A 26,948-nucleotide genomic window follows, 5' to 3' on the forward strand; every position below is an offset into this window, starting at 1 on the left:
GAAAATCACATTGTAGGATTTTTAATGAATTTATTTGCAAATTACGGTGGAAAATAAGTATTTGGTCACCTACAAACAAGCAAGATTTCTGGCTCTCACAGACCTGTAACTTCTTCTTTAAGAGGCTCCTCTGTCCTCCACTCGTTACCTGTATTAATGGAACCTGTTTGAACTTGTTATCAGTATAAAAGACACCTGTCCACAACCTCAAACAGTCACACTCCAAACTCCACTATGGCCAAGACCAAAGAGCTGTCAAAGGACACCAGAAACAAAATTGTAGACCTGCACCAGGCTGGGAAGACTGAATCTGCAATAGGTAAGCAGCTTGGTTTAAAGAAATCAACTGTGGGAGCAATTATTAGGAAATGGAAGACATACAAGACCACTGATAATCTCCCTCGATCTGGGGCTCCACGCAAGATCTCACCCCGTGGGGTCAAAATGATCACAAGAACGGTGAGCAAAAATCCCAGAACCACACTGACCTGCAGAGAGCTGGGACCAAAGTAAAAAAGCCTACCATCAGTAACACACTACGCCGCCAGGGACTCAAATCCTGCAGTGCCAGACGTGTCCCCCTGCTTAAGCCAGTACATGTCCAGGCCCGTCTGAAGTTTCGCTAGAGTGCATTTGGATGATCCAGAAGAGGATTGGGAGAATGTCATATGGTCAGATGAAACCAAAATAGAACTTTTTGGTAAAAACTCAACTCGTCGTGTTTGGAGGACAAAGAATGCTGAGTTGCATCCAAAGAACACCATACCTGCTGTGAAGCATCGGGGTGGAAACATCATGCTTTGGGGCTGTTTTTCTGCAAAGGGACCAGGACGACTGATCCGTGTAAAGGAAAGAATGGGGCCATGTATCGTGAGATTTTGAGTGAAAACCTCCTTCCATCAGCAAGGGCATTGAAGATGAAACGTGGCTGGGTCTTTCAGCATGACAATGATCCCAAACACACCGCCCGGGCAACGAAGGAGTGGCTTCGTAAGAAGCATTTCAAGGTCCTGGAGTGGCCTAGCCAGTCTCCAGATCTCAACCCCATAGAAAATCTTTGGAGGGAGTTGAAAGTCCGTGTTGCCCAGCTACAGCCACAAAACATCACTGCTCTAGAGATCTGCATGGAGGAATGGGCCAAAATACCAGCAACAGTGTGTGAAAGGGTGTATATAACAAAAAGTATTGAGAAACTTTTGTTATTGACCAAATACTTATTTTCCACCATAATTTGCAAATAAATGCATTAAAAATCCTACAATGTGATTTTCTGGATTCTTTTTTCTCATTTTGTCTGTCATAGTTGACGTGTACCTATGATGAAAATTACAGGCCTCTCTCATCTTTTTAAGTGGGAGAACTTGCACAATTGGTGGCTGACTAAATACTTTTTTCCCCCACTGTAGGGGGCCATTTGGGGCATAGTGAGAGGAAGCAGACCCTTTGACCTCCAGTGAACCAGACTCACATCCTGCCCTTCTCTGTACTGTTTCAAGTTGCAGTACCGGCTACACACAACAGAGGGCAGTGTTCAACACAGCACATATTAAAACCCAGCATTCAATACATGACACAATCCCTTGTATTGTACATTTGGGATTCCAGTTGCAGAAAAATGACATTAGCATGTAGGAAGGCTGGACTATATTTGGAGTAAGGGGTGGAACACCCAGACCATAACCATGACAACAGTAAAAACAAAGGAGATATGATGAGATTTCACTTCATCATCATCATATCCTCACTTCTGCTAAGTTTTCTTTAAACATTTGGTAAGTGATAAAATTCTCATCAAAATCCACACAACTCTCTCCATGTCATAGGGTTCTGGTCAAAAGTAGTGCACTATACAGGGCACAGGGGGTCATTTTCATCAGACCAGAGAATCTTGTTTCTCATGGTCTGAGAGTCTTTAGGTGCCTTTCCGCAAACTCCAAGCGGTCTGTCATGTGCATTTTATTGAGGAGTGGCTTCCGTCTGGCCACTCTACCATAAAGTGCTGATTGGTGGAGTGCTGCAGAGATGGTTGTCCTTCTGGAAAGTTCTCCCATCTCCACAGAGGAACTCTAGAGCGCTGTCAGAATGACCATCAGGTTCTTGGTCACCTCCCTGACCAAGGCCCTTCTCCCCCGATTGCTCAGTTTGTCAGCTCTAGGAAGAGTCTTGGTGGTTCCAAACATCTTCCATTTAAGAATGATGGAGGCCACTGTGTTCTTGGGGACCTTCAATGCTGCAGACATTTTTTGGTACCCTTCCCCAGATCTGTGCCTCGACACAATCCTGTCTTGGAGCGCTACGGACAATTCCTTCGACCTCATGGCTTGGTTTTTGCTCTGACATGCACTGTCAACTGTGGGACCTTATATAGACAGGTGTGTGCCTTTCCAAATCATGTCCAATTAGTTGAATTTCCACAGGTGGACTCCAATCAAGTTGTATAAACATCTCAAGGATGATCAATGGAAACAGGATGCACCTGAGCTGAATTTTGAGTGTCATAGCAAAGGGTCTGAATACTTATGTAAATAAAGTATTTCTGTTCGTTTTTTTTATACATTTGCTTTGTCATTATGGGGTATTGTGTGTAGATTGATGAGAAAAAACATGTATTTAATCCATTTTAGAATAAGGCTGTAACGTAACAAAATATGGAAAAAGTCAAGGGGTCTGAATACTTTCCGAAGGTGGGGAAATGACTGATTGGCCTGTAGAGGCTTCTAGAACATTGTGTGGCAAGTTATTTGATAAACATTGAACTGTTGCCAGGAAGATCTGCTTTGCTACTTGGTTCCAATCAGTGATAAAGTGGAACACTGGAGCGAGTGGAGTGGCAGTTAGCCTGCCCTGCTCTGCAGGGACAAAGTCAGACGTGGACAAGCACCTCTCCAGACTAAGCCATTAGCAGTAGCATAGAAAAACATTCTCCCTCCCTCTCTCTCTCTCTCTCTTCTCTCTACCCTCTCTCTTTCCACTTTGTCTGTCTGCCCTTGCTTATTACCCTCTGAATCAGGCAATTATTATATTGAAAACAGGGAGATAAATAATAGATGAATGAAGTGGATCTGACATTCATATAATCTCTCGTGGACAGAAAACGAGTTGTCTTCATATCTTAACAAACCTAGAATGCGTCCCAAATCGTGCCCTATTCCTATGGGTTTATGGTCAAAAGTAGTGTGCTATGTAGGAAATAGGGTGCCTGATGACTCACCCTCAATTTAATTCCTCTGCTCTATCGATCACTACATGCATTCAGTCTGAAACTGCCACCCTAGAAGTCGTTTGTGGGACTTCAAAATGAGGGGCGTTGTACAAAACAAATTAATCAGCGATTGGATCGGCTCTAACCAATCAGAGTATCAAAGTTGATAACGTCATCATGTAGGCCGGCTCTGGGACCAATCAGAACGGTCAAAATTCAGACTCATCGTGCAGAAGAAACTATGTGATGTGGACGGGCAGCCAGACAAGGGAAGAGGGTGCCATTTGGGACACATCCTCAACGGCTTTCTCATCAGTCTTTCTTTGGGAATAGACTACAACAGAATAGAGAGGCAGATCTCCCTCTCCCTACTGCGTGTCTGACAGACAATTTATGGAGGGAAAAATCACAGGTACTGGCCAGTAACACGTATTGGAAAATGTATTTATTCATAATTTATCAATCAAAATGGTGCACCAGCACTGACAGAACATCTATATCTAGTTTAAACTGACACATTTTCCAAATGGCACATTATTCCCTATTTAGTGCAATACTTTTAACCAGGGCGCCCCAATCCTATGGGCCGTGGTCAAACGCAGTGCACTAAATAGGGAATAGAGTGCCATTTGGGATGCAGACCTACTCTCCATCAACAACCCTCTTCACTCACCCACAGAGCCCTAGCAGTAGAACAGTAATGACTACCTCCACTCAACTTATGAACGATAAACATTTCCCCCCCAAATGCCTTCAAAATCTTGAACTGGAGACACTTGGATGCTCCTCTTCTGTTCTGTGTGAAAAACTAAACCATCTGTCTGTTTTTTTCTGTTAAGAGAAACCACAAGTATTGAAAAATGACACAGGTCTGCTTCACAAATGGCACCCTATTGCCTGTATAATGCACCCCCACCTGACTTGGTGGACAGTATATTCTTCAGGTTAGGTTTTACTTTATGTCTTTGCTCCCGTGTGCTGGTAAGGGCACAGATGACAGACAGGTAGGATTCCAGTTGAGGTGGCTTAATAATGCTGAATATGCACAGGCACGGAACAGCACAGCACAGTGTATGTAGTATGGATGGGCTAAGGCACTTAGCGGTCTGGCAACTTGCTTCAACCAAAGTGTGTGTGATTGTGTGTGTGGTATATCAACAAGGACGCACACTGGCCTTGGCTAACACAATGAAAGCTAACTGTTGGGAAAACACAAGGATGACTGGAACTTTCTCTCACTTGACTTCTCTCGAGCTGATCTTCTCTAAGCTGGAGATCGCCCAGCATGCTCTGCTCCACTTCAACGATGGGCGGAGCTAAAGCTCTGATATGATGAACTACCAATTCTGATATGATTAACTACAAATACTTCACAGCCTTTTGTACTCTGGTCTTGGCACATGCGCTCTAGCCAACAGCTGGCAGATACAGTGCGGGTAGGCTTTGCTGGTAAACTAATCTACATGATGAGATTATTATGGATAAGAGCAAGAATATTTGTATTTGTCATTGTCAAACGGTTGGCCTCGGAAAGAAAAGTCCTCATTAACCACATTTCCATCCACAGTTTTTATGCCAGTAAAGTCATCCTGTATAAAAAAAGGTTCATCAGCTGTGATGGAAAGAGGACCATCTTCTGTACACCACCCCTACCTTGTCACAACACAACTGATTGGCTCAAACGCATTAAGAAGGAAAGAAATTCCACAAATTAACTTTTAACAAGGCATACCTGTTAATTGAAATGCATTCCAGGTGACTACCTCATGAAGCTGGTTGAGAGAATGCCAAGAGTGTGCAAAGCTGTCATCAAGGCAAAGGGTGGCTACTTTGAAGAATCTAAAATTTAAAATATATTTTGATTTGTTTAACACTTTTTGGGTTAATACATGATTCCATATTTGTTATTTCATAGTTTTGATGTCTTCACTATTATTCTACAATGTAGAAAATAGTCAAAATAAAGAAAAACCCTGGAATGAGTAGGTGTGTCCAAACTTTTGACTGGTACTGTATGTCATTTTCTTAACCCATCTAGTGACTAAATAACAGCATAGGTTTCAAGTATCATGCTACCTGGTCTTGGGTGTTATGGTGCATTCAAGACAACTGGGAACTCTGAAAAATACGAGGTCAGTGCTCTTCAGGTCGGAAAGTCCGAGCTCAAGAAAGAGGCCAGAGTTCCCGAGTTGGAATTCCGAGTTGGATGACCGTTCAAAGCGATTATTCCCAGTCGGAGCTCGTTTTTTTTCTCAGTTCCCAGTTGTTCTGAATGCGGCATCAGCCTGGGAGAAGTTACAGGAGAGACGGGTGGAACGAAAGTTACACAATGTTAACTGATGACTTGGAATAAAATATAATATATGTTTAAACACAGGCCATTGTCTCCTCTAGTTCATATTGCTTTTATAATGTTAACAAAATATCAACAAGTGGCTGAATGTTTGAAAATTATATATGACATCATTACAATTATGCCTTAATCAATTGACTTGATGGATCAGCTTCTCACATAAGTTTTATCGACAGGTTAGGGCAGGGGTGTCAAACTCATTTTAGCTCAGGGGCCACATGGAGGAAAATCTATTCCCAAGTGGGCCGGACCGGTAAAATCATGGTATATATAACTTAAAAACAACAACTTCCGATTGTTTTCTTTGTTTTAATACGATCAACATAAAACATAAAGCTGGAGCCTGAGGACAGTGTGTCCAAAATAGTACAAGCCCAACATCACTATTAATCATAAAACACCTCAAGTTTATTTGAAAATTCTAAAGAAAAAGAACACACAAACACACAATGCCTCAGTGATTCACAGAACTGTTTCACAGATCACAGAACTATATCAGGGTGTCATTTCTCAGGCAGAAATGTAGATAAAAATAATGAAATCCTGTTCCCCAAACAAGTGCAAGAACCACAGAGTCAAGAATGGGTTAAATATACAAATAAAATAAAAACAATTAAAAACAATAGCACATCAAGATAAAAACATAAAACTGGAGCCTGAGGACAGTGTGTCCAAAAGCACAACATCACTATTAATCATAAAACACCTCAAGTTATTTGAAAATTCTGAGGACAAAGAACACACAAACACACAATGCCTCATTGATTCACAGAAGTATATCACAGATCACAGAACTATATCAGGGTGTCTCATGCAGCACTTTAAGTGGGGTTGCATAGTTTATTTGACTACTGATACCTGGCATCTTTTAGCTTTCACCAGCGCATCAATATCAGGCGTCACATCCTGAGTGGCAGCCAACTTCAGGATGTGATTAAAGTGCTTGTGCGTGAGCCTTGAGCGCAGCTTTGTTTTATTTATGCTCATTACAGAGAAAACTTGCTCACAAAGATATGTGGTTCCAAACATGCACAACAGTTTTGCAGCAAGGGCTGTCAAGTTGGGGTAACCTGGCAAGAGATTCTGATAAAATGTGTCCAAGCCAGCTGCGGCAAATTTGCCCTACCAGATTGCACTTTCTCTCTGAACTTTGTCACAACGCCTGCTTTTTTCCCGATCATTGAGGACGCACCATCTGTAGCCAGGCTGACAGCGCGGGACCAGTCCACTCCGACCCTGTCCAGCGCGCCGACGAGTGCGGTGAAAATATCAGCTGCTGTCGTTGTATCTGTCATCGACACCAACTCCACGAACTCCTCGGTGACGGTCAATGTGTCATCAACTCCGCGGATGAAAATGGCCAGTTGTGCAACATCTGTAATGTCCGTGCTTTCATCAATTGCAACCGAAAACACAATAAATGACTTTACTTTTGCTTCAACTGGCTGTCCAAATCCACTGAAAGATCGGAAATCCTGTCTGCAACTGTGTTTCCTGTCAGGCTGATATTTGCAAAAGCCTGGTGCTTTTCAGGGCACACAATCTCCGCTGCCTTCATCATGCATGTTTTTACAAATTCACCCTCACTAAATGGTTTTGAAGCCACTGCGATTTCATTAGCAATGAGGTAGCTAGCTTTCACTGCAGCGTCACTGATGTCTTGGCTGTGAGTAAACACAGACTGCTGTTTCTTCAGACCCGCCAACAGTTCATTCACCTTCTCTCTTCTCCGCTGTCCTTGAAAGTCATATCGGCATGAAGACTCACATAGTGGCGACGAAGGTTATATTCTTTCAGCACTGCAACATGCTGTGAACACACCAAACATACAGCTTTCCCATTCAATTCCGTGAATAAATAGGAGGATGACCATTTTTCTTGGAACACTTTGCACTCTGCGTCCACTTTTCTCTTTTTTGACAGAGACATATTGGGGCAATGAGGGTGCCAAAGCACATAATGTTAAAAGTAGAAGCCGTAATAAATATCACGGGCAAAACAAAGTAGCTCATCCGGACTGGCTGCACTTGCTTGACCTACTTGCTCTGCCCCGGTATAAACAGTTTGCTTGCTTAACACAATTGCTATTGCGCCATCCAGTGGACACAATTGGAACAGCAGTTTCTTTTATTGAAAAATTGCAGCTCATTTTTATACTTTACAAAAATCATCTCGCGGGCCGGATTAAACCCGTTTGCGGGCCGGACATTTGACACCCCTGGGTTAGGGGTTAAAAATATATACCTTTATGATTCTGGGGGTTAATTACCTTGTGTCAAGCCATGGAATTGTGATAAGCATGATGAGTTTGCCATTTGTGAAGAGAATAAAAATATATATAATTCTATCAAGACACGAGGTGCACGCATTACGTTAATATTGTAAGGCAAAATGTTGTGGTTGCGCAACATTGCGATGTTGACGCATGGTTCATTTTCATACATTTTGAACTATAGCATGAATTATTGAAATCGACACAAACATGAAATGATGGCTGATAGTACATTTGTTGAAAGTAACAAGCATTACTAACCAGAAATATGGAGATAAGACCAATATTGTGCACTTCCCGCTAGCTGTTACTTCCATCCCAAGGCTGTATTTCTCCCGCACCGCCGGCCAACGTACAGAATAATACGATATGCTCTGAGACCAGGTTGCGCCGGCAGGTACAAAATTAACTTTGCTGTAGTTCCATTCTTAGTCTGTTTAATTTCAAGTCATTTATACTATAAACGAAATTACAGTTGCTAATGCTAGAGGACATATATATTATTTGTCATAAAATATGATCTCTCTAGCGCTATTGATCTGTGAGTAATTAGGAAAGAAACGGTGTTAAAGTGTTACTTTCATCCCGGTTCTTTCAACAGGGTAGTGTAGGATGCACCTTTCCAATAAATATCGAGGGTCTGATTCTGGTGACATGATGATCGATGCTTGACTGCCGTTTGACAAATAAAAATATTCTCACTATTATCCATAATAATCTCATAATGTAGACTAGCCTACCTGCACAGTCTACCCGCAAAGTATCTGCGAGCTGTTGACTAGAGCGCACGTGCCAAGACCACACAGTTGCTATTTAGCGCAACAGTATTTGTGACAAAACTATCCGTAGAGTTGAAAATGCGATGGAAACACATTGAATTGAAGATTTTTATTCGGTACATGAAAACTTAAGCGAAAAAGTACATTTTGTGTGCACTACGTCATGCAGTGATTTTTATATTCAACAAGTCCGTTTGGTGGAAACACCACTGATGGGAAAATGTGATTTTTTTCTTTATGCGATTTTAGAATATTTGCATGAAAATCTGTCGCAATTTGGATGGAAACCTAGCTAGTGTCCGAGATTAGTCAAGCCCGAGTAAAAATGTATCCGACATCGAGACAAGACCTATTAAAATCCATAAAAAGTGCTAATTCAACCCTGAAATGTGCTGACAATTCCAACTAATACACCAAGTTAATTTACTAAAATCATATACAGTGGGGAAAAAAAGTATTTAGTCAGCCACCAATTGTGCAAGTCCTCCCACTTAAAAATACAAGAGAGGCCTGTAATTTTCATCATAGGTACACGTCAACTATGACAGACAAAATGAGAAAACAAAATCCAGAAAATCACATTGTAGGATTTTTAATGAATTTATTTGCAAATTATGGTGGAAAATAAGTATTTGGTCAATAACAAAAGTTTCTCAATACTTTGTTATATACCCTTTGTTGGCAATGACACAGGTCAAACGTTTTCTGTAAGTCTTCACAAGGTATTCACACACTGTTGCTGGTATTTTGGCCCATTCCTCCATGCAGATCTCCTCTAGAGCAGTGATGTTTTGGGGCTGTCGCTGGGCAACACGGACTTTCAACTCCCTCCAAAGATTTTCTATGGGGTTGAGATCTGGAGACTGGCTAGGCCACTCCAGGACCTTGAAATGCTCCTTACGAAGCCACTCCTTCGTTGCCCGGGCGGTGTGTTTGGGATCATTGTCATGCTGAAAGACCCAGCCACGTTTCATCTTCAATGCTCTTGCTGATGGAAGGAGGTTTTCACTCAAAATCTCACGATACATGGCCCCATTCATTCTTTCCTTTACACGGATCAGTCGTCCTGGTCCCTTTGCAGAAAAACAGCCCCAAAGCATGATGTTTCCACCCCCATGCTTCACAGTAGGTATGGTGTTCTTTGGATGCAACTCAGCATTGTTTGTCCTCCAAACACGACGAGTTGAGTTTTTACCAAAAAGTTCTATTTTGGTTTCATCTGACCATATGACATTCTCCCAATCCTCTTCTGGATCATCCAAATGCACTCTAGCAAACTTCAGACGGGCCTGGACATGTACTGGCTTAAGCAGGGGGACACGTCTTGCACTGCAGGATTTGAGTCCTTGGCAGCATAGTGTGTTACTGATGGTAGGCTTTGTTACTTTGGTCCCAGCTCTCTGCAGGTCATTCACTAGGTCCCTCCGTGTGGTTCTGGGATTTTTGCTCACCGTTCTTGTGATCATTTTGACCCCACGGGGTGAGATCTTGCGTGGAGCCCCAGATCGAGGGAGATTATCAGTGGTCTTGTATGTCTTCCATTTCCTAATAATTGCTCCCACAGTTGATTTCTTCAAACCAAGCTGCTTACCTATTGCAGATTCAGTCTTCCCAGCCTGGTGCAGGTCTACAATTTTGTTTCTGGTGTCCTTTGACAGCTCTTTGGTCTTGGCCATAGTGGAGTTTGGAGTGTGACTGTTTGAGGTTGTGGACAGGTGTCTTTTATACTGATAACAAGTTCAAACAGGTGCCATTAATACAGGTAACGAGTGGAGGACAGAGGAGCCTCTTAAAGAAGAAGTTACAGGTCTGTGAGAGCCAGAAATCTTGCTTGTTTGTAGGTGACCAAATACTTATTTTCCACCATAATTTGCATATAAATTCATAAAAAATCCTTCAATGTGATTTTCTGGATATTTTTTTCTCAATTTGTCTGTCATAGTTGACGTGTACCTATGATGAAAATTACAGGCCTCTCTCATCTTTTTAAGTGGGAGAACTTGCACAATTGGTGGCTGACTAAATACTTTTTTCCCCACTGTAATTAGTACACAAACATATTTCATAAATTAATTTATTAAATTGCAAATACAATACTGTACTATCATACTAGCAACTGAATTATTTTTTTATACTGTTACTGTACTTTAACAAATGTATAGCAATATTGTAGTACTTACATTCTATAATCAAGGCAAATATTTTAAATTGACAACCATGGAAAGGTAACATTAGGAAGACAGGTGATTTTGTCACTTTGGACTTAAAACAACAGCAACAGAAATGAGAATCATAGTTAGCTGACATCCAATTCTGAAAAAGTGATACTACATCTGCTTTCAATACTCAGGTATTCACCGGGCTTTCCAGAAATCCTGCCAAAGGGTTCTGGATTTCTTGCATATTCCCTTCAGAATTCAGGAATCTTCAAACTGGGATTTCTGGAAAACCTGGGAATATTTGAAAAATTACCTGAATTGAAACCCTATTGGCACCCCATATGGTAGAAGTATTTACTGTGACAGACAATTCATAATATTGTCAGCTTGAAGCACTCAAAATGTTTCAATCTCAGTGGCTAAATTGGACATGGTGACAAGTTTGGTGGTCATGGGTACATCTATAAGATTAAACCAATCATTAAGATCCCCCTAAATACTTGTTGAGTATGTCAAAAATAATGTCAAAATGCTACTATATCAATACAGACTGTGGTAAAATAGCTTAATGAAGTGATGGAGAACTACATGCAACTCACTCCAACTTTCTGGTATTTGGTACAGTATCTCATGTTACAAAGTACAAGGAATCATTTAGAGAGCCATTCAATTACGACTGAAATTCCAAACATAAATACAGTACTAAGCAACAAATGTGTTTTTCATGTTAGATCAGATAGTATATTAACTGAAACACATGTCATATCCTCTTGAGCATGGAGATAATACACCTGAAAGTCTATACTGAATCAGCCCAGGTGTTCTGTTACGTTAACAGGTCTAAAATAAATCAATGTTTCTAGTCTGATGACAACAACCAAAGTAGTGTCTAGTTGTAACCAGGTAATGATTAGACAATAATCTACCCATAGACCCGAGGGAAATGTCAACCAAAACATTAGCATGTTGTGATTCTAGGAGTATTGGAATGTTACCAAGCAATATCTTAAGATAAGCCAAATAATAAAACTGCATCAATATGCTGATAGGCTAAAACAACTAAATAACTGTTCTCATCTTCCACTTCCTTATCTTAGAAAATGAATTGAAGATTGGATTTCAAAATTATTAAATGAAAATCCAAAGGCAATTCAATTAAAACATTTAATAACATTTCCTGAAAAAAATGGTTACGTTGATTCCTCAGTGCTTTCTAACTGATTGGGTGCTAATTTACATACTACCATTGCACAAATCAAAAAGGGTAGAATCTATTCCACAGATTTGTCACAAAAACAAAACCAGAGTACAGTAGTTGAGAAACAAACTCTGACATCACATACAAGAGCTGTGAGAGGGACCTAGTTACTGATGATGTCATACTGTATTTTCTGTCCTAAGCCTTATGCAGAGCTTTTTCCCCCTCATTGTTATTGCAGAGTGGTTCCCAGTTCTGTTGTCTCCCCAAAGCCTAGTGACACTAGGCTGCCTTAGTACTGGAGCTGTGGTGACACTTTCAATCGGAGGATGGACTCATAGTAATGGATGGAACGGAATTTATGGTTTCCATGTGATACAATTCCATTCAATCAATTCCAGCCATTATTATGAGACGTCCTCCCCTCACCAGCCACCTCTGTACCGGAGGGTCGATAGCAACATGTACCTCTTCAAATAAAATCGTAGCCAGTCCCAGCCAGGCCTTAACCAATCAGAATGGTCATCTGGCTCCGGTGCGCTTGACAACGATAGTGCTAGCCACCATGTCATACACAGTCCTGTTGTGCTGGAAGAAGAAGACTGTGATGAAGGCCGGGAACAAGAAGGCAATGGAGAAGTTTTTGTTCAAGGCTCGGACTGTTGACCTGAAGAGGGACACACAAACAAAACGTGTGAAAGTCTCAGAGATCATAGAAACAAACAAAACGTGTGAAAGTCTCAGAGATCATAGACACACCAACAACAAATGAGCAGAACATCAAGGGATTTCATCTAATAGCCAGACTGTCATGTTTGACCACATCACAGCATTAAAATCATGTCGGACAGAGGTGTCAAATAACCAAATGAGCTGGTTTATTATTTCACAACATGTGGATGGATGAGAGGGTTGGTGTTCGTGTGACCCACTACTTACGCAGAGAGACTAACGTTAGTGGCAGGCACCACAAGGACCCGGTTGGGTTGAACCAGGACAGAGGAATCACAGCTGACCACTCTGAGACCAATGAGAAACTTCCCTGGAGTGGCGCCCCCTGCTCCCCAAATGCACACAATCTGAAAGGAGACAATCAATCAATAAAACCGTATTATCCCCAGGGGGAAACTGTATTTACAGACAGAGAGGAGAAACATGATAAAATACACAGAACCCATATCAAAGAGTTAAACATCATCCCACTGCAAGGTCAGGACAAAGACAGAAACATCATCACACTGCAAGGTCAGGACAAAGACAGAAACATCATCACACTGCAAGGTCAGGACAAAGACAGAAACATCATCACACTGCAACTTCAGGACAAAGACAGAAACATCATCACACTGCAACTTCAGGACAAAGACAGAATCATCATCCCACTGCAACTCCAGGACAAAGACAGAAACATCATCCCACTGCAACTCCAGGACAAAGACAGAAACATCATCCCACTGCAACTTCAGGACAAAGACAGAAACATCATCCCACTGCAACTTCAGGACAATGACAGAAACATCATCCCACTGCAACTTCAGGACAAAGACAGAAACATCATCCCACTGCAACTTCAGGACAATGACAGAAACATCATCCCACTGCAACTTCAGGACAAAGACAGAAACATCATCCCACTGCAAGGTCAGGACAAAGACAGAAACATCATCACAATGCAAGGTCAGGACAAAGACAGAAACATCATCACACTGCAAGGTCAGGACAAAGACAGAAACATCATCACACTGCAAGGTCAGGACAAAGACAGAAACATCATCACACTGCAACTTCAGGACAAAGACAGAAACATCATCACACTGCAAGGTCAGGACAAAGACAGAAACATCATCCCACTACAAGGTCAGGACAAAGACAGAAACATCATCCCACTGCAAGGTCAGGACAAAGACAGAAACATAATCACACTGCAAGGTCAGGACAAAGACAGAAACATCATCACACTGCAAGGTCAGGACAAAGACAGAAACATCATCACACTGCAAGGTCAGGACAAAGACAGAAACATCATCACACTGCAAGGTCAGGACAAAGACAGAAACATCATCACACTGCAAGGTCAGGACAAAGACAGAAACATCATCCCACTGCAACTTCAGGACAAAGACAGAAACATCATCCCACTGCAACTTCAGGACAAAGACAGAAACATCATCCTACTGCAACTTCAGGACAATGACAGAAACATCATCCCACTGCAACTCCAGGACAATGACAGAAACATCATCCCACTGCAACTCCAGGACAAAGACAGAAACATCATCCCACTGCAACTTCAGGACAAAGACAGAAACATCATCCCACTGCAACTTCAGGACAATGACAGAAACATCATCCCACTGCAACTTCAGGACAAAGACAGAAACATCATCCCACTGCAACTTCAGGACAAAGACAGAAACATCATCCCACTGCAACTTCAGGACAAAGACAGAAACATCATCCCACTGCAAGGTCAGGACAAAGACAGAAACAGCATCACAATGCAAGGTCAGGACAAAGACAGAAACATCATCACACTGCAAGGTCAGGACAAAGACAGAAACATCATCACACTGCAAGGTCAGGACAAAGACAGAAACATCATCACACTGCAACTTCAGGACAAAGACAGAAACATCATCACACTGCAAGGTCAGGACAAAGACAGAAACATCATCCCACTACAAGGTCAGGACAAAGACAGAAACATCATCCCACTGCAAGGTCAGGACAAAGACAGAAACATCATCACACTGCAAGGTCAGGACAAAGACAGAAACATCATCACACTGCAAGGTCAGGACAAAGACAGAAACATCATCACACTGCAAGGTCAGGACAAAGACAGAAACATCATCACACTGCAAGGTCAGGACAAAGACAGAAACATCATCCCACTGCAACTTCAGGACAAAGACAGAAACATCATCCCACTGCAACTTCAGGACAAAGACAGAAACATCATCCTACTGCAACTTCAGGACAATGACAGAAACATCATCCCACTGCAACTTCAGGACAATGACAGAAACATCATAATAATAATAATATGCCATTTAGCAGACGCTTTTATCCAAAGCGACTTACAGTCGTGCGTGCATACATTATTAGTTTTTTGTGTATGGGTGGTCCCGGGGATCGAACCCACTACCTTAGCGTTACAAGCGCCGTGCTCTACCAGCTGAGCTACAGAGGACCACATCATCACACTGCAACTTCAGGACAAAGACAGAAACATCATCACACTGCAACTTCAGGACAATGACAGAAACATAATCCCACTGCAACTTCAGGACAATGACAGAAACATCATCACACTGCAACTTCAGGACAAAGACAGAAACATAATCCCACTGCAACTTCAGGACAAAGACAGAAACATCATCCCACTGCAACTTCAGGACAAAGACAGAATCATCATCACACTGCAACTTCAGGACAAAGACAGAAACATCATCCCACTGCAACTCCAGGACAAAGACAGAAACATCATCCCACTGCAACTTCAGGACAAAGACAGAAACATCATCACACTGCAACTTCAGGACAAAGACAGGAACATCATCACACTGCAACTTCAGGACAAAGACAGAATCATCATCCCACTGCAACTTCAGGACAAAGACAGAAACATCATCCCACTGCAACTTCAGGACAATGACAGAAACATCATCCCACTGCAACTTCAGGACAAAGACAGAAACATCATCCCACTGCAACTTCAGGACAATGACAGAAACATCATCCCACTGCAACTTCAGGACAAAGACAGAAACATCATCCCACTGCAAGGTCAGGACAAAGACAGAAACATCATCACAATGCAAGGTCAGGACAAAGACAGAAACATCATCACACTGCAAGGTCAGGACAAAGACAGAAACATCATCACACTGCAAGGTCAGGACAAAGACAGAAACATCATCACACTGCAACTTCAGGACAAAGACAGAAACATCATCACACTGCAAGGTCAGGACAAAGACAGAAACATCATCCCACTACAAGGTCAGGACAAAGACAGAAACATCATCCCACTGCAAGGTCAGGACAAAGACAGAAACATAATCACACTGCAAGGTCAGGACAAAGACAGAAACATCATCACACTGCAAGGTCAGGACAAAGACAGAAACATCATCACACTGCAAGGTCAGGACAAAGACAGAAACATCATCACACTGCAAGGTCAGGACAAAGACAGAAACATCATCACACTGCAAGAACAGGACAAAGACAGAAACATCATCCCACTGCAACTTCAGGACAAAGACAGAAACATCATCCCACTGCAACTTCAGGACAAAGACAGAAACATCATCCCACTGCAACTTCAGGACAATGACAGAAACATCATCCCACTGCAACTTCAGGACAATGACAGAAACATCATAATAATAATAATATGCCATTTAGCAGACGCTTTTATCCAAAGCGACTTACAGTCGTGCGTGCATACATTATTAGTTTTTGTGTATGGGTGGTCCCGGGGATCGAACCAACTACCTTAGCGTTACAAGCGCCGTGCTCTACCAGCTGAGCTACAGAGGACCACATCATCACACTGCAACTTCAGAACAAAGACAGAAACATCATCACACTGCAACTTCAGGACAATGACAGAAATATAATCCCACTGCAACTTCAGGACAATGACAGAAACATCATCCCACTGCAACTTCAGGACAAAGACAGAATCATCATCACACTGCAACTTCAGGACAAAGACAGAAACATCATCCCACTGCAACTCCAGGACAAAGACAGAAACATCATCCCACTGCAACTTCAGGACAAAGACAGAAACATCATCCCACTGCAACTTCAGGACAATGACAGAAACATCATCCCACTGCAACTTCAGGACAAAGACAGAAACATCATCCCACTGCAACTTCAGGACAATGACAGAAACATCATCCCACTGCAACTTCAGGACAAAGACAGAAACATCAACCCACTGCAAGGTCAGGACAAAGACAGAAACATCATCACACTGCAAGGTCAGGACAAAGACAGAAACATCATCACACTGCAAGGTCAGGACAAAGACAGAATCATCATCACACTGCAAGGTCAGGACAAAGACAGAATCATCATCACACTGCAACTTCAGGACAAAGACAGAAACATCATCACACTGCAAGGTCAGGACAAAGACAGAAACATCATCCCACTACAAGGTCAGAACAAAGACAGAAACATCATCCCACTGCAAGGTCAGGACAAAGACAGACACATAATCACACTGCAAGGTCAGGACAAAGACAGAAACATCATCACACTGCAAGGTCAGGACAAAGACAGAAACATCATCACACTGCAAGGTCAGGACAAAGACAGAAACATCATCCCACTGCAAGGTCAGGACAAAGACAGAAACATCATCACACTGCAAGGTCAGGACAAAGACAGAAACATCATCACACTGCAAGCAAGGTCAGGACAAAGACAGAAACATCATCACACTGCAACTTCAGGACAAAGACAGAAACATCATCCCACTGCAACTTCAGGACAAAGACAGAAACATCATCCCACTGCAACTTCAGGACAATGACAGAAACATCATCCCAATGCAACTTCAGGACAATGACAGAAACATCATCCCACTGCAACTTCAGGACAATGACAGAAACATCATCACACTGCAACTTCAGGACAAAGACAGAAATATCATCACACTGCAACTTCAGGACAATGACAGAAACATCATCACACTGCAACTTCAGGACAATGACAGAAACATCATCACACTGCAACTTCAGGACAAAGACAGAAACATAATCCCACTGCAACTTCAGGACAAAGACAGAAACATCATCCCACTGCAACTTCAGGACAAAGACAGAAACATCATCCCACTGCAAGGTCAGGACAAAGACAGACACATAATCACACTGCAAGGTCAGGACAAAGACAGAAACATCATCACACTGCAAGGTCAGGACAAAGACAGAAACATCATCACACTGCAAGGTCAGGACAAAGACAGAAACATCATCACACTGCAAGGTCAGGACAAAGACAGAAACATCATCACACTGCAAGGTCAGGACAAAGACAGAAACATCATCACACTGCAACTTCAGGACAAAGACAGAAACATCATCCCACTGCAACTTCAGGACAAAGACAGAAACATCATCCCACTGCAACTTCAGGACAATGACAGAAACATCATCCCACTGCAACTTCAGAACAATGACAGAAACATCATCACACTGCAACTTCAGGACAAAGACAGAAACATCATCACACTGCAACTTCAGGACAATGACAGAAACATCATCCCACTGCAACTTCAGGACAATGACAGAAACATCATCACACTGCAACTTCAGGACAAAGACAGAAACATAATCCCACTGCAACTTCAGGACAAAGACAGAAACATCATCCCACTGCAACTTCAGGACAAAGACAGAAACATCATCCCACTGCAACTTCAGGACAAAGACAGAAACATCGTCCCACTGCAACTTCAGGACAAAGACAGAAACATCATCCCACTGCAACTCCAGGACAAAGACAGAAACATCATCCCACTGCAACTTCAGGACAAAGACAGAAACATCATCCCACTGCAACTTCAGGACAATGACAGAAACATCATCCCACTGCAACTTCAGGACAGAGACAGAAACATCATCCCACTGCAACTTCAGGACAAAGACAGAAACATCATCCCACTGCAACTTCAGGACAAAGACAGAAACATCATCACACTGCAACTTCAGAACAAAGACAGAAACATCATCACACTGCAACTTCAGGACAAAGACAGGAACATCATCACACTGCAACTTCAGGACAAAGACAGAATCATCATCACACTGCAACTTCAGGACAAAGACAGAATCATCATCACACTGCAACTTCAGGACAAAGACAGAAACATCATCACACTGCAACTTCAGAACAAAGACAGGAACATCATCACACTGCAACTTCAGGACAAAGACAGAATCATCATCACACTGCAACTTCAGGACAAAGACAGAAACATCCTCCCACTGCAAATTCAGGACAAAGACAGAAACATCATCACACTGCAACTTTAGGACAAAGACAGAAATATCATCACACTGCAACTTTAGGACAAAGACAGAAACATCATCCCACTGCAACTTTAGGACAAAGACAGAAATATCATCACACTGCAACTTTAGGACAATGACAGAAACATCATCCCACTGCAACTTCAGGACAAAGACAGAAACATCATCCCACTGCAACTTCAGGACAATGACAGAAACATCATCCCACTGCAACTTCAGGACAAAGACAGAAACATCATCACACTGCAACTTCAGAACAAAGACAGGAACATCATCACACTGCAACTTCAGGACAAAGACAGAATCATCATCACACTGCAACTTCAGGACAAAGACAGAAACATAATCACACTGCAATTTCAGGACAAAGATGGAAACATCCTCCCACTGCAACTTCAGGACAAAGACAGAAACATCATCACACTGCAACTTTAGGACAAAGACAGAAATATCATCACACTGCAACTTTAGGACAAAGACAGAAACATCATCACACTGCAACTTTAGGACAAAGACAGAAATATCATCACACTGCAACTTTAGGACAAAGACAGAAACATCATCACACTGCAAGGTCAGGACAAAGACAGAAACATCATCACACTGCAAGGTCAGGACAAAGACAGAAACATCATCACACTGCAAGGTCAGGACAAAGACAGAAACATCATCACACTGCAAGGTCAGGACAAAGACAGAAACATCATCACACTGCAAGAACAGGACAAAGACAGAAACATCATCCCACTGCAACTTCAGGACAAAGACAGAAACATCATCCCACTGCAACTTCAGGACAAAGACAGAAACATCATCCCACTGCAACTTCAGGACAATGACAGAAACATCATCCCACTGCAACTTCAGGACAATGACAGAAACATCATAATAATAATAATATGCCATTTAGCAGACGCTTTTATCCAAAGCGACTTACAGTCGTGCGTGCATACATTATTAGTTTTTTGTGTATGGGTGGTCCCGGGGATCGAACCAACTACCTTAGCGTTACAAGCGCCGTGCTCTACCAGCTGAGCTACAGAGGACCACATCATCACACTGCAACTTCAGAACAAAGACAGAAACATCATCACACTGCAACTTCAGGACAATGACAGAAATATAATCCCACTGCAACTTCAGGACAATGACAGAAACATCATCCCACTGCAACTTCAGGACAAAGACAGAATCATCATCACACTGCAACTTCAGGACAAAGACAGAAACATCATCCCACTGCAACTCCAGGACAAAGACAGAAACATCATCCCACTGCAACTTCAGGACAAAGACAGAAACATCATCCCACTGCAACTTCAGGACAATGACAGAAACATCATCCCACTGCAACTTCAGGACAAAGACAGAAACATCATCCCACTGCAACTTCAGGACAATGACAGAAACATCATCCCACTGCAACTTCAGGACAAAGACAGAAACATCAACCCACTGCAAGGTCAGGACAAAGACAGAAACATCATCACACTGCAAGGTCAGGACAAAGACAGAAACATCATCACACTGCAAGGTCAGGACAAAGACAGAATCATCATCACACTGCAAGGTCAGGACAAAGACAGAATCATCATCACACTGCAACTTCAGGACAAAGACAGAAACATCATCACACTGCAAGGTCAGGACAAAGACAGAAACATCATCCCACTACAAGGTCAGAACAAAGACAGAAACATCATCCCACTGCAAGGTCAGGACAAAGACAGACACATAATCACACTGCAAGGTCAGGACAAAGACAGAAACATCATCACACTGCAAGGTCAGGACAAAGACAGAAACATCATCACACTGCAAGGTCAGGACAAAGACAGAAACATCATCCCACTGCAAGGTCAGGACAAAGACAGAAACATCATCACACTGCAAGGTCAGGACAAAGACAGAAACATCATCACACTGCAAGCAAGGTCAGGACAAAGACAGAAACATCATCACACTGCAACTTCAGGACAAAGACAGAAACATCATCCCACTGCAACTTCAGGACAAAGACAGAAACATCATCCCACTGCAACTTCAGGACAATGACAGAAACATCATCCCAATGCAACTTCAGGACAATGACAGAAACATCATCCCACTGCAACTTCAGGACAATGACAGAAACATCATCACACTGCAACTTCAGGACAAAGACAGAAATATCATCACACTGCAACTTCAGGACAATGACAGAAACATCATCACACTGCAACTTCAGGACAATGACAGAAACATCATCACACTGCAACTTCAGGACAAAGACAGAAACATAATCCCACTGCAACTTCAGGACAAAGACAGAAACATCATCCCACTGCAACTTCAGGACAAAGACAGAAACATCATCCCACTGCAAGGTCAGGACAAAGACAGACACATAATCACACCGCAAGGTCAGGACAAAGACAGAAACATCATCACACTGCAAGGTCAGGACAAAGACAGAAACATCATCACACTGCAAGGTCAGGACAAAGACAGAAACATCATCACACTGCAAGGTCAGGACAAAGACAGAAACATCATCACACTGCAAGGTCAGGACAAAGACAGAAACATCATCACACTGCAACTTCAGGACAAAGACAGAAACATCATCCCACTGCAACTTCAGGACAAAGACAGAAACATCATCCCACTGCAACTTCAGGACAATGACAGAAACATCATCCCACTGCAACTTCAGAACAATGACAGAAACATCATCACACTGCAACTTCAGGACAAAGACAGAAACATCATCACACTGCAACTTCAGGACAATGACAGAAACATCATCCCACTGCAACTTCAGGACAATGACAGAAACATCATCACACTGCAACTTCAGGACAAAGACAGAAACATAATCCCACTGCAACTTCAGGACAAAGACAGAAACATCATCCCACTGCAACTTCAGGACAAAGACAGAAACATCATCCCACTGCAACTTCAGGACAAAGACAGAAACATCGTCCCACTGCAACTTCAGGACAAAGACAGAAACATCATCCCACTGCAACTCCAGGACAAAGACAGAAACATCATCCCACTGCAACTTCAGGACAAAGACAGAAACATCATCCCACTGCAACTTCAGGACAATGACAGAAACATCATCCCACTGCAACTTCAGGACAGAGACAGAAACATCATCCCACTGCAACTTCAGGACAAAGACAGAAACATCATCCCACTGCAACTTCAGGACAAAGACAGAAACATCATCACACTGCAACTTCAGAACAAAGACAGAAACATCATCACACTGCAACTTCAGGACAAAGACAGGAACATCATCACACTGCAACTTCAGGACAAAGACAGAATCATCATCACACTGCAACTTCAGGACAAAGACAGAATCATCATCACACTGCAACTTCAGGACAAAGACAGAAACATCATCACACTGCAACTTCAGAACAAAGACAGGAACATCATCACACTGCAACTTCAGGACAAAGACAGAATCATCATCACACTGCAACTTCAGGACAAAGACAGAAACATCCTCCCACTGCAAATTCAGGACAAAGACAGAAACATCATCACACTGCAACTTTAGGACAAAGACAGAAATATCATCACACTGCAACTTTAGGACAAAGACAGAAACATCATCCCACTGCAACTTTAGGACAAAGACAGAAATATCATCACACTGCAACTTTAGGACAATGACAGAAACATCATCCCACTGCAACTTCAGGACAAAGACAGAAACATCATCCCACTGCAACTTCAGGACAATGACAGAAACATCATCCCACTGCAACTTCAGGACAAAGACAGAAACATCATCACACTGCAACTTCAGAACAAAGACAGGAACATCATCACACTGCAACTTCAGGACAAAGACAGAATCATCATCACACTGCAACTTCAGGACAAAGACAGAAACATAATCACACTGCAATTTCAGGACAAAGATGGAAACATCCTCCCACTGCAACTTCAGGACAAAGACAGAAACATCATCACACTGCAACTTTAGGACAAAGACAGAAATATCATCACACTGCAACTTTAGGACAAAGACAGAAACATCATCACACTGCAACTTTAGGACAAAGACAGACATATCATCACACTGCAACTTTAGGACAATGACAGAAACATCATCCCACTGCAACTTCAGGACAAAGACAGAAACATCATCACACTGCAACTTCAGGACAATGACAGAAACATCATCCCACTGCAACTTCAGGACAATGACAGAAACATCATCACACTGCAACTTCAGGACAATGACAGAAACATCATCCCACTGCAACTTCAGGACAATGACAGAAACATCATCACACTGCAACTTCAGGACAAAGACAGAAACATAATCCCACTGCAACTTCAGGACAAAGACAGAAACATCATCCCACTGCAACTTCAGGACAAAGACAGAAACATCATTCCACTGCAACTTCAGGACAAAGACAGAAACATCATCCCACTGCAACTTCAGGACAAAGACAGAAACATCATCCCACTGCAACTTCAGGACAAAGACAGAAATATCATCCCACTGCAACTTCAGGACAATGACAGAAACATCATCCCACTGCAACTTCAGGACAAAGACAGAAACATCATCCCACTGCAACTTCAGGACAAAGACAGAAACATCATCCCACTGCAACTTCAGGACAAAGACAGAAACATCATCACACTGCAACTTCAGAACAAAGACAGAAACATCATCCCACTGCAACTTCAGGACAAAGACAGAAACATCATCCCACTGCAAGGTCAGGACAAAGACAGAAACAGCATCACAATGCAAGGTCAGGACAAAGACAGAAACAGCATCACAATGCAAGGTCAGGACAAAGACAGAAACATCATCACACTGCAAGGTCAGGACAAAGACAGAAACATCATCACACTGCAAGGTCAGGACAAAGACAGAAACATCATCACACTGCAACTTCAGGACAAAGACAGAAACATCATCACACTGCAAGGTCAGGACAAAGACAGAAACATCATCCCACTACAAGGTCAGGACAAAGACAGAAACATCATCCCACTGCAAGGTCAGGACAAAGACAGAAACATAATCACACTGCAAGGTCAGGACAAAGACAGAAACATCATCACACTGCAAGGTCAGGACAAAGACAGAAACATCATCACACTGCAAGGTCAGGACAAAGACAGAAACATCATCCCACTGCAACTTCAGGACAAAGACAGAAACATCATCCCACTGCAACTTCAGGACAAAGACAGAAACATCATCCTACTGCAACTTCAGGACAATGACAGAAACATCATCCCACTGCAACTTCAGGACAAAGACAGAAACATCATCCCACTGCAACTTCAGGACAAAGACAGAAACATCATCCCACTGCAACTTCAGGACAATGACAGAAACATCATCCCACTGCAACTTCAGGACAATGACAGAAACATCATAATAATAATAATATGCCATTTAGCAGACGCTTTTATCCAAAGCGACTTACAGTCGTGCGTGCATACATTATTAGTTTTTTGTGTATGGGTGGTCCCGGGATCGAACCAACTACCTTAGCGTTACAAGCGCCGTGCTCTACCAGCTGAGCTACAGAGGACCACATCATCACACTGCAACTTCAGAACAAAGACAGAAACATCATCACACTGCAACTTCAGGACAATGACAGAAATATAATCCCACTGCAACTTCAGGACAATGACAGAAACATCATCCCACTGCAACTTCAGGACAAAGACAGAATCATCATCACACTGCAACTTCAGGACAAAGACAGAAACATCATCCCACTGCAACTCCAGGACAAAGACAGAAACATCATCCCACTGCAACTTCAGGACAAAGACAGAAACATCATCCCACTGCAACTTCAGGACAAAGACAGAAACATCATCCCACTGCAACTTCAGGACAATGACAGAAACATCATCCCACTGCAACTTCAGGACAATGACAGAAACATCATAATAATAATAATATGCCATTTAGCAGACGCTTTTATCCAAAGCGACTTACAGTCGTGCGTGCATACATTATTAGTTTTTGTGTATGGGTGGTCCCGGGGATCGAACCAACTACCTTAGCGTTACAAGCGCCGTGCTCTACCAGCTGAGCTACAGAGGACCACATCATCACACTGCAACTTCAGAACAAAGACAGAAACATCATCACACTGCAACTTCAGGACAATGACAGAAATATAATCCCACTGCAACTTCAGGACAATGACAGAAACATCATCCCACTGCAACTTCAGGACAAAGACAGAATCATCATCACACTGCAACTTCAGGACAAAGACAGAAACATCATCCCACTGCAACTCCAGGACAAAGACAGAAACATCATCCCACTGCAACTTCAGGACAAAGACAGAAACATCATCCCACTGCAACTTCAGGACAATGACAGAAACATCATCCCACTGCAACTTCAGGACAAAGACAGAAACATCATCCCACTGCAACTTCAGGACAATGACAGAAACATCATCCCACTGCAACTTCAGGACAAAGACAGAAACATCAACCCACTGCAAGGTCAGGACAAAGACAGAAACATCATCACACTGCAAGGTCAGGACAAAGACAGAAACATCATCACACTGCAAGGTCAGGACAAAGACAGAATCATCATCACACTGCAAGGTCAGGACAAAGACAGAATCATCATCACACTGCAACTTCAGGACAAAGACAGAAACATCATCACACTGCAAGGTCAGGACAAAGACAGAAACATCATCCCACTACAAGGTCAGAACAAAGACAGAAACATCATCCCACTGCAAGGTCAGGACAAAGACAGACACATAATCACACTGCAAGGTCAGGACAAAGACAGAAACATCATCACACTGCAAGGTCAGGACAAAGACAGAAACATCATCACACTGCAAGGTCAGGACAAAGACAGAAACATCATCCCACTGCAAGGTCAGGACAAAGACAGAAACATCATCACACTGCAAGGTCAGGACAAAGACAGAAACATCATCACACTGCAAGCAAGGTCAGGACAAAGACAGAAACATCATCACACTGCAACTTCAGGACAAAGACAGAAACATCATCCCACTGCAACTTCAGGACAAAGACAGAAACATCATCCCACTGCAACTTCAGGACAATGACAGAAACATCATCCCAATGCAACTTCAGGACAATGACAGAAACATCATCCCACTGCAACTTCAGGACAATGACAGAAACATCATCACACTGCAACTTCAGGACAAAGACAGAAATATCATCACACTGCAACTTCAGGACAATGACAGAAACATCATCACACTGCAACTTCAGGACAATGACAGAAACATCATCACACTGCAACTTCAGGACAAAGACAGAAACATAATCCCACTGCAACTTCAGGACAAAGACAGAAACATCATCCCACTGCAACTTCAGGACAAAGACAGAAACATCATCCCACTGCAAGGTCAGGACAAAGACAGACACATAATCACACTGCAAGGTCAGGACAAAGACAGAAACATCATCACACTGCAAGGTCAGGACAAAGACAGAAACATCATCACACTGCAAGGTCAGGACAAAGACAGAAACATCATCACACTGCAAGGTCAGGACAAAGACAGAAACATCATCACACTGCAAGGTCAGGACAAAGACAGAAACATCATCACACTGCAACTTCAGGACAAAGACAGAAACATCATCCCACTGCAACTTCAGGACAAAGACAGAAACATCATCCCACTGCAACTTCAGGACAATGACAGAAACATCATCCCACTGCAACTTCAGAACAATGACAGAAACATCATCACACTGCAACTTCAGGACAAAGACAGAAACATCATCACACTGCAATTTCAGGACAATGACAGAAACATCATCCCACTGCAACTACAGGACATTGACAGAAACATCATCACACTGCAACTTCAGGACAAAGACAGAAACATAATCCCACTGCAACTTC

The 26,948-nt window shown here is 42.5% G+C and overlaps 1 protein-coding gene across 1 annotated transcript in view; it reads right to left on the bottom strand.

The window, feature by feature from the left end:
* Window positions 1-10,795: 10,795 nt before the first annotated feature.
* Window positions 10,796-26,948, bottom strand: part of LOC121542620 (protein FAM8A1-like) — a 31,350-nt gene continuing 15,197 nt past the window's right edge. The window contains exons 4-5 of the mRNA XM_041852055.1: window positions 12,903-13,042; window positions 10,796-12,630 (exon numbers count right to left, since the gene is read on the bottom strand). Of these exons, the coding sequence (XP_041707989.1) occupies window positions 12,486-12,630; window positions 12,903-13,042 (285 nt within the window). The 3' untranslated portion in view covers window positions 10,796-12,485. The remainder of the gene's footprint in view (window positions 12,631-12,902; window positions 13,043-26,948) is intronic.

This window comes from Coregonus clupeaformis, chromosome 17, assembly GCF_020615455.1.
Source record: "Coregonus clupeaformis isolate EN_2021a chromosome 17, ASM2061545v1, whole genome shotgun sequence".
Classification (NCBI taxonomy): Eukaryota; Metazoa; Chordata; class Actinopteri; order Salmoniformes; family Salmonidae; genus Coregonus; species Coregonus clupeaformis.